Here is an 18,772-nt window from a genome sequence, read left to right as displayed (position 1 = left end):
GGGAATCCACCAGATATTTGCTCCTCCTTTAGTGAATCCTTTGGAGAAGCCCACATTTAACTAGTCTCTGTGGGCTCAACCTTTGCCCAGTGAACCGCTGCAGGAGCCTCACATTGTTCCCCACACTATACACGCATACCTAATTAACTTGAAGTGAATGCCAATCTGATTAATGCTGAGATGCAGGACATTGCTAATAATTATGTGACTGTGAAGGTGAATGGATGTAATTGAATTCCTCAGTCCTGTGCTGCTGTTTGTTCAACCTGTTCACTCTTTTTCCATGTAAGGACTCCAGATAAGCTTATCACTGTACCGTGTGATTTCATCCATGTGCGCTTATATTAGAGCTGTGTGGTTCAGTTAGCATTCAGGTTCTCACTAAAGGTCATTGAAGCCTGCACGCTTCACCTAAGGGGTTGGGTAGGGAGCTTGTATCGATTTTGCATCCGTATACCCATGAGTGTGTTGTGAGATTGAGACTAGACTATCACATGTATCAAATGTATCACATTTATCACATTTCATGAATTACAATGATCCTGTGATACTTTTCTGCTTGCATGAACTCATGTCTTTTCAGGGTTGTAATTGCAGACAGTGGTTTTCAACCTACCCATACATCTTGAAAGTAATCTGAATAATTACTATAATATAATAATATACGTATACTCAGAGTTAAGAATAATGAATAATTCTGGTTACTTTCATCTACACTCAAAAAATAACTAATTGGATTTGCACTGTGAAATTATGGACAGTGGCTGCACACAATATAATTAAGTATATGTGACTTCAACTGATTAATTGCTTATGACTTCAACCAATTAACTAAATGTAACTTTCCCTTGTTAATCTAATTCATTTTTATTAAAAATGTTTATGTAATATTAAGTATTGATTAACTAGGGCTGTTTCTACACCTAATTTGTTTACTAAAGTCTGCATCAGAGTTCAGTTAATTGTTACATTGTGTGTCTTTCATTTGGTCTGGTTGGTTTCACATTGCATCAATTCATGCACAACAATTTGTAAATAATGCAATTAATGTGTACCTGTGTTCGTTGATTAGGATTCAAGTTTTCAGTCATACATCACATAATGTTACAGGAAAAATAATGGCATACCAAATGCATTATGTCACTATTTAGTGCTTTTAATCTGGAATCATTATCCGCAGCTCATATTAGCAGAGCGTAGCTCATTGCTCAGTTTGTCACAGAAATGGAGCTTAGTATGCTTTCCTTCCATTTATAATATTTACCTCATCCACAATTCCCAGCCTACATTTCCTGTAATTGGTCCAGATAACATTTTTGGTACAGACCATCACAGACCATAGCAGAACCAGCAACAAACTACACCCGGGTTCACTTGGAGGAGGACCGAGACCCCTGTTTTTTGGTGAACTATGGTTTGCTTGTTTGGTATTTGACTAGTCCACTCTAAATGAGGTAGGTGTGAAAGCACCCTAAGCTTTCCCTTGATACTCAAACTCACTTTTATTAAGTATTTTCTGATAACTTCTTTTCAGTAACATAAAATTAATTTCAGTCAGGACAACTGACATATTTAAATTAAGCGTATTAATGAATATGCAAAGTGATTATTTTTGGTTGGGTACTAATTGGATCTGCTTCAGGTTCATCTGTGCACAAACCAGTGTGCACTAACCAATCAAACAGCGATCACGGTACATATCCCTACTAAACGGGAGAAATACATATGAAAACCCTCAAACAGCAGATCTCCCAGATACCTAATCCTAAACTATGTGTACAGGAGAGCACCTGCTGTTTCCTGAAACATCAGGGGATCATACTGATATCCCTCCAGCATGGAGATGGAACACTAGCCATACTAACATTATGTGATAGTGATAGTAAACTATGTGTATAGCAGAGTGCCTGCTGTTTCCTGGAAATCAGGAAGTCCAAATCGATATCCCAGTTAACCACTGCAGATACAACCGGGCGAATCCGGCTAGGAAAAAGACATGCTAGTTTTAAATGAGTGAGTGCCCAGTAACCACATTAAATTTATTTATATATTGTATTATTAAACATAGAATCAGCAGCAAGTAGAAAATGTTAGCAGAACATGCAAGCAGCTATGAAGCAGCCCTCCACTTTGACAGAGAAGGAGTATAGGACAGAACCAGGGGCTGAACCAGCATTTCAGTCTTCAGTCATGAATGGAGGCTCATGAGGAACCGCATAGCAAAGATGAAATTGAATGTCTGCAATAATTACTTTGCTAGAGAGAGGTGAATTTTACGAGACTGAAAGGAGCTGACCAGGTATGAAAGTGCATACTATGGGAATGTTAACTGGGCAACAAAGAAATAAGATAAGGACAATGCAGAGTTATTGTAACTTTCATTTCCACAAGGCAGGCCAACAGTGCATGCATACTTCCCAACAGCCAATGCCCCATTAATACCCCCCCCCCCAGTTAAGAATGATTTGGGTAAATTCCATAGAGAGCTGTTGATATAGCCTCTAATGGCAAGGATTTAATTTCATCTGGCCATTACCGGGAAATCATTCTGTCTTGTATAAACCCCCAAAACTGCTAAAGGGAGCCACATTGGTGTAAAAAAGATTTGTAAGTTTTGACTAGGTCAAAATAATTTATTTTTTATTTTAGTGCTAGCAGCAAGGCCCAGAACAGAATAGAATCCTTAATTTAAAACAATTTACAGCATTTACAGCAATTTAAAGAGATCTAGGGCTGTGACTAAATCAGTGCACTTGCCCAGCCTTGAGTACATAAGTTGAACACACTGAATGGGAAAGCTGCCAAATAGGCAATTTTCCCTCTAAATACAGTGTACTTAAAATCCCAGGATGATATAATTATTTCGGTTTTGTTGAGTGTATTCGGCAGCATACTGTACTTTCCAGGAAGTGAATGGCCATTTTTGTCCCATGAATATGACACGCAGCTTTGTTTTAAAACAAGGCACAGCTTCGCATGGGGGGCACACATTATGCCAGGGGTCTGAACGTCCTCCCCCAGGAAATTTTCAGCATCAAACACTTCATTTTCTGCATTCTGGTGAATTTTTATGCACAAATTTGTGCCTTTTATGCATCAATTTATGGTGGAAATGCTTCATGTTTTTATTGGGGGGACAAATGCACATGTTCTAAATATTGAGGGGGACATATCCCTTATGCCCCCCCCTCCCCCCGAAATCTATGCCTACGCTTAGATGGCAGCATGCTTAGACACTACATATTTTGAGGACATAGTAATTAGGAGTTAGCCTAGGAATCTAGAGATAAAGGTGTGTGCTCAAGGAATTACTGTCATTGGAAAATTCAAATGACCCAACAAAGAAGCAAAACACGCTTGGTAATGCTTGTGGATGCCACTGACGTAAAAGAGGACATGATGTCAGTGATGCGAGACAGTTTCTCTATGGGCAGGGAAGCATGCGTGAGATTACTAATTCACGTAATATCTAGAATCTCCAAGGGAGGTAGCTGGCTGTAAAGTCTTCCACAGATATAACATTGAGCCTGGCAAACATTTGTGAGTGCAGTATCAAATTGGTTGTATTTCTCTCTGTACTCCAGCACATTGGATTTGAAATTAACATGTGGGACTATGTGTGAAAAGTGCTGCAATTCCTATGTGGATTACCCAGTATGGATGTAAATACCCTCAGCTGGCAGTCTGTGCTTTAACCTCATAGTCGTTGCTTCATTTCAAAACAACACAAATTGTGTCGCTGTACAAATGCTTATGCACTGCACAGTATCCTGTATCTTAGGCCCATGGTAAATATAGCCAATTTTTCAGATAATGGCCTTGGGTACACTTTTTGACCCTCATTCACAGACTCTCATACATAAATACCAAGGGAGTCTATCTGTGGGAGTCCATTGTTGGGAGGATGAAGTGGAGTGTCAGGCTTTTAATATTTCATGATTGTGCTTCCGTACATTTGCTCCAGTGGTTGCATTATGATAAAAGACTACTGTAGCTTGTTGTTTATTTGTTTTGTGATTTTGCATTTTAAAGTGTATCAGCCATATGCCCAGGACAAATGCATCTAAATAGCTTATATCTAATAATAACACCAACAATAATAATAACGATGATGATGATCATCATCATCATCGAACTGAAGACTCAGAACAACATGGTTCTCCCATTTGCTTTCCTCTTACACAAAAACTATTCATGTTGATAATTGTATCAGATATAATAATAGTGTCTGCACTTCTGCCATGGAGTTAGAATAATGTTACTTAAAATTCAGGATATTTTTGTTTGCCTGATCATTATTATTCATGAGTGTTTCTTTAGGCTTTAAGGGGAAATTCATGGTTTAAAGTCATTCCTGTTTTGCATTGTAGTCATGCTGGAGGTCAGAGTAACCACACACAGAGTTTATAGCAAGGTTCTTGCATTCCAAATGTATTTGATAATGTACATAAACACCTGATATAAATATAAACATTACATTTTTCCCTGCACCACTGCAGGAACAGAATAAAACCGGAGCAATAGGAACACTTATTCAACATTATAAATCCACACTCATACAATCAGACATGCTGTTTAGTCGTGACACAGCCAGAGTGAGAGAGACGGTATATACAGTAACATCACTGAAGAACAACATGCAGCACTGACACTGAAAAAAGAGCACCTCCTCTCTCTGTACAGGCACAGCATGAAAACTGAAGTTCACATTAAAATGTCTGTCAATCTACAACAAAAATAAATCAATAGCTGAATTAAGTAAATAACATTCTGTGAGGATGAGTATCTCGCTATACAAATGCTAACATAAAGAAATAAATAATAATATATTACATAGTTAATGTACTGATTTAAATAATGGCATAAACATGAAAATCAGAACTTCATTAATATGTAAATATTTACACCAATACTCTGAACAATAGTGCAAGCAATTAGAACTGAGAGAGGGAGAGGAGAAGAGGATAAAATGGGAGGTAGACAGACCAGAATAGGTTTGAAATCTTTCCCGCAAATGTCTTGTGCATAAGAAATATTACATGTCATAACTGTTTAGAGCATTTCATAGCTAATTAGTAGAGACTTCTCAAAACCATTGTACGCAGTCCTTAATAAGCTGTCACAGATGTCACTTCATTTTCTTTTGATAAGTCCTAAAAAGTTTATCTGACATGACAGGAATACAGACGCTATCAAAATACATAGTGGTGTATGTCCTGCTATCATCTGCGAAAGACATTGTGGGGTGTGCTCACAGCTTGCTCTAAAGAAAATGTGTACATGGGCTGGGAGTAGGGAATAGGAAGACATAACACAGTTGTAATATTTTAACATGCAAAGTTATTTTTCAAGATTTCACATAGAAACACTCAACATGGAAGAACAAATTTTTATAATTGTTATTATTAATAAACAGATTACCAAATATGGGCAGCTTTTCATGGTAATTTGTCTTAATAACAATATATTTAATTTTAAGACCACTTAGAATTATTTTGGAAGCATTGTTCAATCATATATTATTGCACGTAAGAGAAAAACGAAATAACTACTGTAGGTAGTGAGGGGAATTGCAAGATGCAAGATGTTGGATAAAGAAAAACCAATAAGCAAAAGGATTGAATGGTAATGGGGCAGGATGCACAATATAAAGATTGCACTCTACTATGATCACATTAAATGAATCCCTGTACAGATTACCCTACCGCTTTCAGTCCACCAGTTGTTTTGTTTCATGCTCATCAGCTGTCCAACCTATGAAAGGCGCTGCAGACAAGAGTCATACAGTGCCTTCAGCCATGTTAGTCATGGTAAATTGATCCCGGTAGCTCATTGGTCAGTGTGTGCCATCTCTCCACCTTCTTGCCTTTGTTCTTCAAACAGTCCACCCAATGGCGGAGTGCATCTCCTTGTGAGTGACAGCCCAAAGACACCCCACCTGTCATGGATGCATAACATCAGTTACCATACAATTCCTCATGATTATTGTGATAGCAACTGCAGCATTACCATGCATGGAACACAAACAATAACCAGACAATTGTCCACAGAAGAGAATCAAGGAGAAGAGAAACTCACCGATGAAGTCATTGGACTTCCCTAGGTCATAGTCCCAAACAGTGACTTCTAGCGTCTTACTGGACAGATCTGAGAAAGAAATCTCATAAAAGAACTCCTGTTGGGGGAAAGGGAGAGATGAAATGGAGGAGAAAATAAGGAACAAAAAGCTTGAGGGAAATTACAGACATGCTGTGTGAGCAAACACTGAACTCTGTGATGATGACTGTTTCACAGGTCATGTATATTAATGCTGTATAGGCATGGTTGCATTTTGCCACACAGTCAGAAAATGAGGAAAGAAAGAAAGAAAGAAAGAAAGAAAAAGGATAAATAGGTAAATAGATTGGTTGGTTGATTTTGGTAAATATAAAATACAATTACACCTTTGTTATTATATATTTATTTATATTTTTATTTTTTTGATAACTGAAATACAATTTAGAATTAAGAAAATTGAAGGACTGTGAAAACAGTAGATTAAACTAGAACACAGTAGATTGATTTGATTATCTGTACTTGTTCATAGATAATTATAAAGTTAACAGAGTGTATACATTGTGCTTATTAATAATAGGCACAGTGGAGTACCTCATTAAATTCTGGGTTCAGGGTCTTTTTTATGACGGCAGTTTTATGTTTTGATTTCTTGTGCAGGTCTGGCTTCAGGTACCTGAAGAGAAGAGTTATCCTGCTGTTATACAGTGGGAAGACGAAGTGAGTCCACACACACACACATACACGGGTGTGCATGCACGCACACACAAACACAAACACCCTAGAGAGTGGCCTGACTTTGATCAAAAGTACCATGAAAAAGAGAAGAGCTGAGAGTGGGAGATATACATATGCGTGTCTAGATGGTGTGGGGGTGTGGGATTTTGCCTATTTGTGTACCATTTTTATTTTTGTAGCCGGAGGGAAATAGCTGGTTAGGGATATTTATTTTGAGAACAGAGCAGGGAGAGAGGATGAGAGAGAGAAACAGAGAGAGATGTAGTTTGCAGGAAATTGGTAAGACATAGGTCTAAATGTCCAGCTCTTTTATCTGGTTTACAGTTCCTGTCACTTTCACTGACTTTAATTCAGTGACATATTGCCTTGGAATCCCTCCAGATCTTTGTGACTGTTTTCCCTCGCCACCCCTCCCCCATCATGAGACGCTGTCTTTGTCTCAATGTCCTTCTTCCAATACTCTTAGCCCACGTCTGCACACCCTTACTTCACATATCAATGTGGCTGTGCTGTCAGTCATTCTCACACAGTGCATTCAAGCTCTTTCCTACCCATACCTCTCTGATGTCTTATCTATGGTTCATCGCTCCTGCACTTCCCCAGTCCCCCACCTCCCCTGCTCCCACATCCCTGCTCACGTTTTGACATAGGGGTCAGAAAAGCCATTGACATCCATGGCGGCCAGGTGTGCGCAGCGGCGGACCCCTACACACAGCCCATTGCGCCTCCCCTCTGCGGGCTGTCCGTCATTGTCTCCCTCGCTGGATGCACACAGGAACTGCAGGGAGAGAAGGAGGCGTCCCCTCTCTTCCAGACTCCTCTGCTGCTCACTTTCCCACTGTGATGGAAACAGAAGGATGGATGGGGGGGGAGTGACTTTTGAGCAGCCTTCAAGACTAATGATCAGACCATGCTTTCTATATAGATTTACATTCAAATAATGCAAGTGGAAATGAATGACAACACAGCATAAACATAGCGGTAAATCACTGATAGAGATGCAGACATTTATAGTGCAATGCAATATGTTATTGCAAATTAATGGTGTCACTAAAACAATAGAGAGGCACAGTGTCAGATATTGGCATACACAGTGAGTCAGCTTGGGGGTCCAGATGCAATGTTCCAGTGTGTGCGTGTGTGTGTGTGTGTATAGACAATAATTACATTTATCTGTCTTTCTACTTTTCCTCATTGCTTTGCTTTCACTCTCTATTGCTATCTCTCATTCTCTCTTATCTACAGTCAATCGGTAACACTCCATACAACAAAATCAATATTTGAATCCTGCCTCCTGCTCTGCTTTTCTTCTCCGTGTGCACAGGCACTCACTACATCTATCCGTCCTTTATTCTGTGGCACACATCTGAGCCTCATTAGTATTGATGCTGTGCATTCAGTGTCCAACTACTGATTAACCCTCACTCTCACTCCCTCTGTCTCTCTATCCTTCACAGTCTGTATGACCTCACCAAGGGGTAGATCCACTGAGAAAAAATACCAAGCACAGTTCATGCTGCTTATTGTGCAACACCTGCAAATGCTATCTGCACCATATAAACCATTTTAACACTGAGTCTATAAAGTAATCCATCGAGGCTATTTGTGAATCTGACCGGATCTTTGTTTATGTGAGTAAAACAAATCAACAAAACAGACAATGATGACAATGAATGACAGCAAGAATGATGTTAACAATTGACAAATTTAATGGAAACAAATGTGTACACAAAAATATTGCTAGCAACTACTTCACACAGCCATCCAGTATTGTATTATTGATATGTAAAAATCTTGGAATCTGATGTATTACCACCTTCAGTAAATTGATCTGGATCCTGACTTTTAAATTGAAGCACAAGCATTTTTAGCAGATGTGTTTTTTACTATATAAATACAGATACAGAGCCAATGGGATCCATTCAGATCTGCAGAAAGACACTGAGAGGCATAGAAAAACAAGCGAGCCAAAAATGAAAACATGAACAGGCGTGGAAAAAGTTGTAAAGACGCAGACATGATTGGGAAAGGTCCAAAGTGTAGACAGACGGGCAGGTTTTGTGTGCAGACAAGGGTGAGAGTGTTACCTCTTTCAGGTAGCAGGAGATCCCTCTGAGTGCTGCACTCATAGCAGAGGGGGAGGGCAGCTGAGGAAGACAGAAGGGAAGGCGAGAGAGAGAGAGAGAGAGAGCAAGTGAGTTCCTTTGTTCATTCATCTCACTACTTGGCAGACATCCCTACAGGCCAAACAGAAAAGAGTGCCGTGATCAAGATTCTTATATGAGGTATCAAAGAGCTCTACCTACAAACTACAACAACAAGCTTGAGGAGGTGGTAATACTAATATTAATACTAATCCTACTACCACTACTACTACTACTACTACTACTACTACTAATAATAATAATAATAATAATAGCAATAATAATAAAAGTAATAATAATAATAGCTTTATTTATAAAGCACCTTTCATACATTAAAATACAGCTCGAAGTGCTTGAATTGAAAAAAAGATAAAACATAGCAAGCATAGAATGACAGAATAAAATATGTAAGAAACATTAAGAATGTGAAAATTTAAGCATATAATAAAGGCATATATCATTAAAACAGTAAAACTAAAGAGTAAAAACTAAATAATAAAATAAAATAAATAATAATTAAAAAGAAAGTCAGTTGAACGCAAGATTTTAAAAAATGGTTCTTGAGCTGTTGCTCAAAATTGTGCAAAGTGTTTGCCTGATGCATAACAACTGGTAATGCAGTCCAAGCCCCTGGGGCATAAAGACAAATTGCCGCTTCACCGGATTTGTTATGCTTCATTTCTGGAATATTGAGTGAGCCAGCAGCTGATGATCTAAGTGTTGAGCTTGGAACATATGCTGACAGGTAATCAGAAAATGTTGATGGTGCTAAACCATTAAGAGCTTTGTAAACCAGTAAAAGTGCTTTAAAATCAATCCTGAAAGATGCTGGGAGCCACTGTAAAGAGGACATAACAGGAGTGATGTGTTCAGATTTCCTTGTTTTTGTTAAAATCCCAGCAGCAGCATTTTGTGCAGGTTGCAATCTATCAATCAGTCAACAGTGCATTGCAATAATCTAGGTGACTAAAAACAAATCCATATGTCAGCTTTTTAGCTTCTTGCAGAGCGAGGAAAAGCCTGACACAGTGTGAAGCTTGAAACTTAGTTCAGTGTCAAGTGACACCAAGATTTCTTACTTCTAATTTGACTTGAGCAGTTAGATGTCCATGTTTGATACATATTTTATCTTTCTTTCTATTTCCTTGATGAGTAGAATTTCAGTTTTATCTCATTCAATTTGAGAGTACTAGCTAAACAGCTCATCAAAGGAGTAATGGCATCAGGGTCATTTGGTGAAGCAGAGATACATAGCTGCATGTCATCTGCATAGCTGTGAAAGTGGACACCATATTTACAAATGATTTTACCCAATGGAAGCATATATAAGGAGAATATGAGTGGGCCAAGAATGGACCCTTGTGGAACACCACATGTACTTCCATGTACCTTTGACACACAGTCATCTAAACTAACAAAATATTTTCTCCTAGCTATGTATGATTCAAACCAGTTTAGTGCATTACCAGTGAGACCAACCCAGTTTTTAAGATGATGGATAAGACTAGTATGGTATTATTGGTCATAATAGAAGCATACTAATAGGGTATGATGTGTTTGCTTGACAAACACACCTTTCCAGTTTTTAGTTTTTATAGCTGAACAAAGAAATGTAAATGCAAATCACTGCAGAAAGGTTCCAGTAAAGAGAATGAGCCACTGACTTATGTTTAATAGCAGGACATGAAGTGTCTAAGAGAGCAAGCAGAGGTCACAGTGTCAGGCCAACACACTGGTCACAGCTCAACAGAGGAGCATTCCCCCATCTACTGTAAACCATGTTGCCCTCCTCTGCACTGTCGCTCACTTTTACCGGAGGGGGGTGCTCGAGACAGATGTTGTAGTGTTTGGTCTGGTCTGGCTTCACTCGACGCAGTGCCACCCGTGACTCCCCTATAAACTCGTTGTGGGTCAGCTTGTCCTCATCACAGACTGACACCCTGAGAGAGGAAGAGAAGGAGCAGAAAATTCAGTACACCATGCACAGTGACACAATGGAATACTAAATGCAGGCTAACGCATAAAGCTGTCCCAGTGTCTCTGTGACCTTCTGGAATTTAATGTGACATTGGCATTACCATGGCATTGTAGCAATGTACATGTCAGGTGGATAGGGGTGGGGGATTAAAGCCTTATTAGCATCAACAGATTGGATGCTACGGTGATTGACAGAGGGAACATGCAGAATGCTAGGTTAATACAGCACTGTATCACTGACTAGCCAATGTACTGAGCTGGATGTTAGCAGTGATGTACGAAGCAAAGTGAAAGGGCTCCAGGGTATTATTGGACTTAATTATAATATTACGGACTTTTATTGCATGATTCATTAATTATAAATTAATATAAATCAATTAAATTTTCATGTTAACATAGCAGATTATTTAGTTGACCTTGTTTTACAGAGGAGGTCCCATAGATACACATTTTGTGCACTGTGATAAGTAAAGCTATTCCATCATTGGCAAAAAGAAGAGGTAGTATGAGACCCTTGTATGTGCCAAAGACGGTTAAGTCACAGCTGCGAAATGAAAGGCCATTGAGGGGTGTGGCCTTTGAAACCACACAGCAGGTTGGGTAGCAGGGAAACAGCACTCCGTGACTCCAGTGTGAGTCTATGACCAAGGACCTAAATGGCCAAATTACCTCCTGTCAACCACTACATTCAAGACTGGAACTTGTAAAAGTGCTGAGGATTGATGTTGTTGCCCTGGGAAACCAATCAATAGTAATTTAGCATCAGGGGTAATTTACTTTTTGTAGTCCTGTTAACACTCATTTTAGCACTACCCCTCTCCTTCTGAGAGCAATCCAACAGCACATGCAATGATGATGCGTACAGTACGTCTAGTGAAACGTTCAATGGAGGGAGACCTCTCTGAAAATGATTCTTGCGGCATACATTATAATTTTCATATTACTGAAATGGATGACATTTAAGTGCTTTGGTCCTGCAGAGGCAAAAAATTTGATGAAGCCAAATTTGGTTTAATTCAAAGGTACATTGTTTTTCAGAGGATATTGTGATGGGACCAGCATTCAGATATAAAATGGATAGACACAAACATACAAAAAGATAAACCACTACACATGTCAATACCTTTCTAACCACATTCAAAGACACAAATTCAAATCAGAGGATATAGACTCATATAGCTGTGCACAGATTGTAATATATTTGATTACAAATTCATTAATTCATTAAATTGAAGTGATGCAGGTTTAATTGAATGTGTTGTTTGTTTGTTTTTCCCTTGAGGACCCATACACATTTTCAGTTCAGTTCTATTCTATTTTATTCTATTCTATTCCATTCTATTCTATTATATTCTATTCACCTTTCACACACATTTTAACCATTTTTTTTCCACACACACACAAATGTATTTTGATATTTTACCTCTTGGGGGCTCACTAAAATTAAATACCCCAGGAAGTTACACTGACCTCAATCTGTCACTCCAGCAGGGGGAAAGAGAGGCAGGGATAAAGAAAGAATATGTGTGTACTTGTGTTTGTGCGTGTGTGTGTATGTATGAGAGAGAGAGAGACAGAAAGAGAGAGTGAGAGGCAAAAATATTTTGAGACTGTGACATGAACTCACAAACGGAGCCAATCAAATACCTCAGTGTCTTTCTGTACATGTCCTCCTCAGTGATGCCGCAGTAGGTCAGAGTCTCATTCCACACTGGGTTCAGAGTGTTGCGCACAATCTTGGTCTTCAGCTTATTTGCCTGGGAGAGTTGGCAGAGTAGCACAGTATGATAATGATTGTGACACTGCCACCAGTGGTAACCCACTGTTTCTAATAATAACAGGGAAATTCACCTTGCAGGCTCCAGGAAGCAGGTGCAATTTGACATAGGGATCAGCTAAACCATTGAAATCCATTGGCTTTAGACCCTGGGCAGCACATAGAAAAAGAAAGAGAGACAGAGTCTTTAAGCATGCACAGTGTACTGCACCAAGTGTGTGGGTGATAAAAACGTATACTGATTTCAGGCAGGTGCTGAAACAAGAACAAATACAAGAAGCTCATGGAACTTGAAGTACTGATGTGAATCGTTCACGACCACTTTCTTTGTGAGGTTCAGAAAGACTTACTAAGAGCATAAAACAGGTAATATAATCTGTGGAAAGAATGGGTGACTAGAGACAAGGTAAGCGGACTGGCAGTGAAAGATGGACGTTCTTTTTTGCCCGTTGCAGGACAGGGACTGGTGTTAGACAAGGAGACATTGAGAGTGCAGACAGCAGCTGAGACAGGTACCTTAGCTCTGATCACAGTGCAGTGCAGAGAACTGGCGGCCCTCTCATACAGCAGATCAAACTCCAGAGTACCAAGAGAAGCTGAAATACAACACAATGTAATTTCATCTGCTTTGTGTTTGAGGACATCGCTGAAACAGACCTGACAACCCACACAGCTCATTCTGAGAAAACTGCTTTGCCACATCTTGAAAAATGAACATTAATGAAAAAGAATTTATATGGAAAGAAGTGTAATGGGCCTTTGCCTTATTTCATTAATATATACCTGTTATGGGGAATTTAATAACTATTTCCTTTGATGAATATATCTGCTCTGTTCAGAACACAGAATACATCTTGCTTGGTTGCAACCTCAAACCAAAAAATAGAGCTATTTCTGATAAATACCTGAATTAGTGCCTTTTCAACACCTATGACAATGATTTGACAATGCCATTTCAAGATTTTTTACATACAAGAATCTGGTTGCCAGAACGCAGCCATAACTCAACCTTGATGAGACCATGTCTCAGATATGGTGGGCATTTGGGCCATTTCTATCCCACAATAACTAACCCTTAAGTGCCTAAACTTCGCCATGTTCGGCCTGAAATCATTTGCTTTCTGGAATGTCTTGCCTGTTAAAATTTAATTTTTGAGTATTTCATATAATCATTTATCAGTTATATGAAATATCCAAGATGAGCAATTTAAAAATAAAAACAATGTATATTTTGTAAGAAAACAGATTTCTTACAAACAAGAAATGCATAGCACTTTTTAATAACAGTGAATCTTGAATAATTCGTACAATATTCAAGATAGCATTTTTATATTGGATTCTTCGGTTTGGTTTTGTAAAATCTACAATTACCAAAACCAAAGCTAAGCTGTGAAAATGTATTTCTTTTATATTGTGTGCCCATACCAGACTCAAGCGACAAATGTGAGAGTTTGGTCCATGAATACGTATGGGTTTCTGTACAAATGGTGTTAATGTCACTGCACTTCAGTGCCACTGGAATCCCATGGTGACAGTAGGAGTAGTACAAAAGACACTGTTTATTATAATTGAATTCTTTCACATAATTGCCTCCGCAGAATCCCTGTAAATTTTGCTTATGCCAGCCATTTTCATTTATGTGCATCTTTCCCTCTAGCTGTAGCAATAAAGAAGCATCTGGGTTTAAATTCGATATACTGATATAACCTCATACCCACAGTTTTCACATAGTGTGCTGAATTGAAAGCATCTGGTGAAGCAGTCGTGGTGTTTTCTTTGGTAATGAACAAGCAGGAAATAATGTGTAATTACTTTATGCCATGCTTCTCTGGCATGATAATATAGTCATTGGGGTTTTGCACATAAATTCCATTCTAATACTTTGAATATCAAGAGAGAATTGCCCCCAAACCGGCTATTAATTTGATGCTTCAAGAATCTCAGCTTATCACAAAATAAGAACTTCAAAAACACTTTCAACTTCGTGGTTGGAACACTTCTAGAGTGAAACAATAATAATTGGCAAGACTCACTACTGTCATCACTGTCACAGCTGTCAACCTCAATGGACGTATCCACACTGCTCATCAAAGACAGCGTGCCACCTCCACCACCCCCTACCCCTGTTGCTCCTGGCAACACAGGAGACAACAGGCCACCACTACTTGCCATCGAGGCCCCACCCCCTGGGCTGAGGGCCGATGGAAAGCCAGCTGGATTAGGGGAGAGGGGCTCAGAGATTGAGGAGGTGGGAGAGAGGCGTGGAAAGTAAGCGGAGATCTGTCTGATTGGCCGGATGGGGCCAGGACAGACGTCGATGGCCATGTGTTCCTGGATGGAGATGGTCAGTTTCTTTCCCTTGCGCACCGTCATAGAGCTGGTGGTGAGAGAGAGGATTAAGTTCATGGTGATCTGATAGGCAGGGAATTGTGTTTATTTAATACAGAACTGATAGAGAAGTGCTATGAAGGCAGAGCCAGTACCTGAACAGAGTTCATGAATGTAGTTTGTGGTTCAGAGTAAATTATAACAATGAAAATAAAAAGTGTCATGGATGAAGATGTTAACTCACTAGACCAACATTATATGACATTCATTTTTAAAAGTGAAACCTTTTACCACTGTCTTTGGAAATTTTGCAATATAGAGAGCATCATATTTTATTTCCTAAGTAATTTACAAAGTAATCCATCAGGAAATGATAGCCAAAAATGATCATTAAATTAGAAAATAAAAATGGTATAAAAACAAGTGACACTAATACCATTCTAGAAAAATGAGGAAATGACCATAGGTCACAAGGTCTTTATATATTTATGTTTAAAAATGACTATGCAATTTCTATGTCATCCAGATCATTCATCATTTGAATTTTGTAGTAATGGATACCTGGGAATCTGTGAAAATCCTGGAAATATGTTTGAACAGTACAGCTCCTTGATCACGTTTCATTGCAAATGTGCCAATAGTTATTTTCAACCTAAAACACATTTTTACACTAGCACTAAAGACAGTTTTACACTAGGACAAATGATAAATTGTATGCTTATCCTTTCATGGCAACAGCCTCTCTCAGTCCAGTAAAGCTCAAGTAAGCCTAGTGCCCCATATTGTTTGTGCTGCCAGCCACTGCTGAATAACCCAGCCCTCCTTCCATCACCAATGCTGCGGCCAATCAACACTGACACTGTTCCATACCATACCATGTGTGACTTTACTGTGTATACTGTGAAACAGTGATTCAGCTGGACAAACCTCTAGATAGCCCCCTTGATATGGCTATGCTTCTCAAATGGAAAAAAGATCATCCTTGTGATGTTTTAATATGCATTTTAGAAGAAACATCACTGACAGTTTTGATTTGTACAAACGCATTATAAATTTCTAGTTACTGAAATCCAACTGTAATTTACAACGAACTTCATCGTCTGTTGTATCCACAATATTTCTGCTGATCTGGCCTGGAATCAACATTTTCCTTTTCTTGATATCTGTTCCAGTCTGTACTGAAATGTACTTCTGGTTATTTCGAGTTCTGTGTCAGTGTTCATGCATGCTCACGCTGTTGTTTCTAATTTTACACTGAAATGTAATGCATGCAAACTCAGATTTGTTCCAGCACAGAGAGCTTATAAATTAAAAAATCTATGCCATTCTGTAAAAACATTCATTCATAAACAATGGCATAGGAAAAATGAAAGAGAATCAAAAATAACTCATTCAGCTGAGTCTGGTTAGTAAGAAAGAAGTACTCTAATGTTACAACTCCTGCATAACGGCAACAGCATTCTATTCTATCAGACATCTACATTGTCTTGAGAGCCGTCAAAATATATGTGTTACTGGCAACATTAAATATTGTGTGATGAACAAATAGATGGATAACATGGGTGGAATAAAGAAAAGATATTGTTTAAAACGGTTAGGGGTTATGGCAGTGAAAATATCTGCCATACTTTCCAGCTCCAAAAATAGTGATTTCAAAACACTGAGAATAATCATCGTCACCCTTAGTAGTAGTAAATCTTTGGCATCATCATCACTAATCAGTTGTTACTACTGACTAAAAATCATTGAAACCATTCTTAATTTTTTTCCAGTCACATGATGCTGAAATGAAGTATAACATTTTCAGTCCAAATTTAACAAACATTTCCCATATGTTTTCAGCTCAAGTGTTTTGGAATACTTGCTACTTGATGTGATTTTGAATTCCAGCTTGAGTATGCAATGGAATGTCACAGCAGACTATGTTAAAAATTGTGTAAGATTTATCCACTTGGTTAACTCTCGTCCTCCGCTCTGTCCAGCTAGTTCTTTCAGTCTGAATAACATTTTTGTCTCACGCTCTGTTGCTTTCCCTGTCTTCGATACTTTTCCCTCCTTCTTTCCATCTTTTTCTTCATCTCTTGGTTTTCAGTGATTCTGTCCCTCTTTCACTCTTGTGCTCTGTCACTCACTGTTCTGCTTCATGATACAGACATACACTAGCATAGCCTAAACCAAATGGTGTACTATATAAATAATGATATGTAGTTTGATTAAATATTCATTGTAATTCCACAGCCAGTTAGATCTGTGCAAATAAATTAGTTGAGGCGAATGTGTTTTTGTGTTCATATGTTATTGTGTGCTTGTATGTGTGTGTGTATGTGTGTGCGCGTGTGTGCACACAAGTGTTTGTGAGTGTGTGTGTGTTTCCTGTGTGGATTCATGCATTTTTGCACTCATGACATTTCTTTCTGTGGGTAAACAAGGCTGATATTTGCAACAGTACATTAGATTCACAGAGCAAGGTGGTGAGTGTGTTATGCAGTCTATACATAGATTGGCAGGACAAACTGACACTGATACTAAGAAAAATGTAGGTATTCATTCAGCATGCATGGACACTATGGATGCTGAAGAGGAGAGACAGAGTAAGAGAGAAAGATGGAGACAGAATAAAAGAGAGGAGAGAGGGATGAGAGATAGGTAGGCAATGAAATAAGCCATGATCATTGGGGAAAAGGGTAAGAGCATATGGAGGCATACAAATTAAGAATGACAGAACACAGAGAGGACAATAAAAATAAGCAGAAGAAGTGATTAATAATAGAATATTTCTAGAAAGATTTTCCTTCTTACCTTTGTGATAGCGTGAGTGTACAACTCCCTCATAAGCAAATGAATCCCAGAGCAAGGGGTCTGCACTAACAGGTGGTGAAAAAGAGAGGGAGAAGGAGAGGCAGAAAGGAAGGGAGAAAGAGGGGGAAGAATGAAAGGGGGGGGGCTGTGTTAAGAATTCATTAAAAAGATCAATAGTATCAATACTAAGTTTAAGTCTGAGAAGGAAAAAAGAAAGGAGGAAAGAAGCAATGATGGGAGATAGATGATTAGAAGTATAGAAGATACATTGACCCAGAGAAGGGAGATATAAAGAGAGAAAGAGTGAGTAGATTTTTCCTTGAGAGTCTGTTGTATGTATGTGACTGCTGTAGCTTTCCTCTGTCTTTCTCACCCCCACCCTCTCTCCCTATCCCTCCCTCACTCAGTCTCTCTCCCTCTCTCTCTCTCTCTCTCTCTCTCTCTCACACACACACACACACACACACACTCATACACACTCCCCCTCATTTCCAATGCAGCATTTCCCATTTCTGTAACACCCTTTTGGTCTGTTTGCATTAAATCTCTTTTTCAGTGTTAATGGACAACAGTGTCCAGTTAGAGTGTATGTGTTGCATTAAAACCCCTCCCACCCTAGACAGCTGCTCTCTCTCTCTCTCTCTCTCTCTTTTCCCTCTATCTTTATCTCTCATGTGTGTTCTGTCTTTCCCTTTATCTCTCTCACTCTCTCTAAGCACGAGTGCAGTGTTAATGTAGTGTAACATTCTATGTGCCAGTATTCCCCTCTCCCTCTCTTTCTCTGTATAATTATTCTAATGACACCTCTGTCAATAATGGACATGACCAAACACACCCTTCCTCTTGTCCTTTCCTTCATGGAGGGAAATAATTCTCTCCCTCTCACTGTTATCTTACTTTCTTCCTTATCTCTTAAACCCTTACCACCCCCTCTCAAAGTGGCTGTCTGTTAAGA

The 18,772-nt window shown here is 38.9% G+C and overlaps 1 protein-coding gene across 1 annotated transcript; it reads right to left on the bottom strand.

Annotated features, from left to right (window-relative positions):
• Positions 1-4,411: 4,411 nt before the first annotated feature.
• Positions 4,412-18,401, bottom strand: LOC135249210 (double C2-like domain-containing protein alpha). Its single transcript, XM_064324597.1, has 11 exons — positions 17,818-18,401; positions 14,724-15,067; positions 13,207-13,286; positions 12,765-12,839; positions 12,561-12,670; positions 10,750-10,876; positions 8,880-8,939; positions 7,431-7,630; positions 6,649-6,730; positions 6,079-6,175; positions 4,412-5,938 (listed from the first exon to the last, which is right to left on the bottom strand). Exons 2-11 carry the CDS (start codon positions 15,061-15,063, stop codon positions 5,802-5,804), a joined length of 1,308 nt encoding a protein of 435 aa, XP_064180667.1. The 5' UTR covers positions 15,064-15,067; positions 17,818-18,401; the 3' UTR covers positions 4,412-5,801.
• Between the last annotated feature and the right edge of the window lie 371 nt (positions 18,402-18,772).

The sequence above is a fragment of the Anguilla rostrata genome, chromosome 2, assembly GCF_018555375.3.
Source record: "Anguilla rostrata isolate EN2019 chromosome 2, ASM1855537v3, whole genome shotgun sequence".
In the NCBI taxonomy this organism is placed as follows: domain Eukaryota; kingdom Metazoa; phylum Chordata; class Actinopteri; order Anguilliformes; family Anguillidae; genus Anguilla; species Anguilla rostrata.
This window is presented reverse-complemented; position numbering and strand designations above follow the sequence as displayed.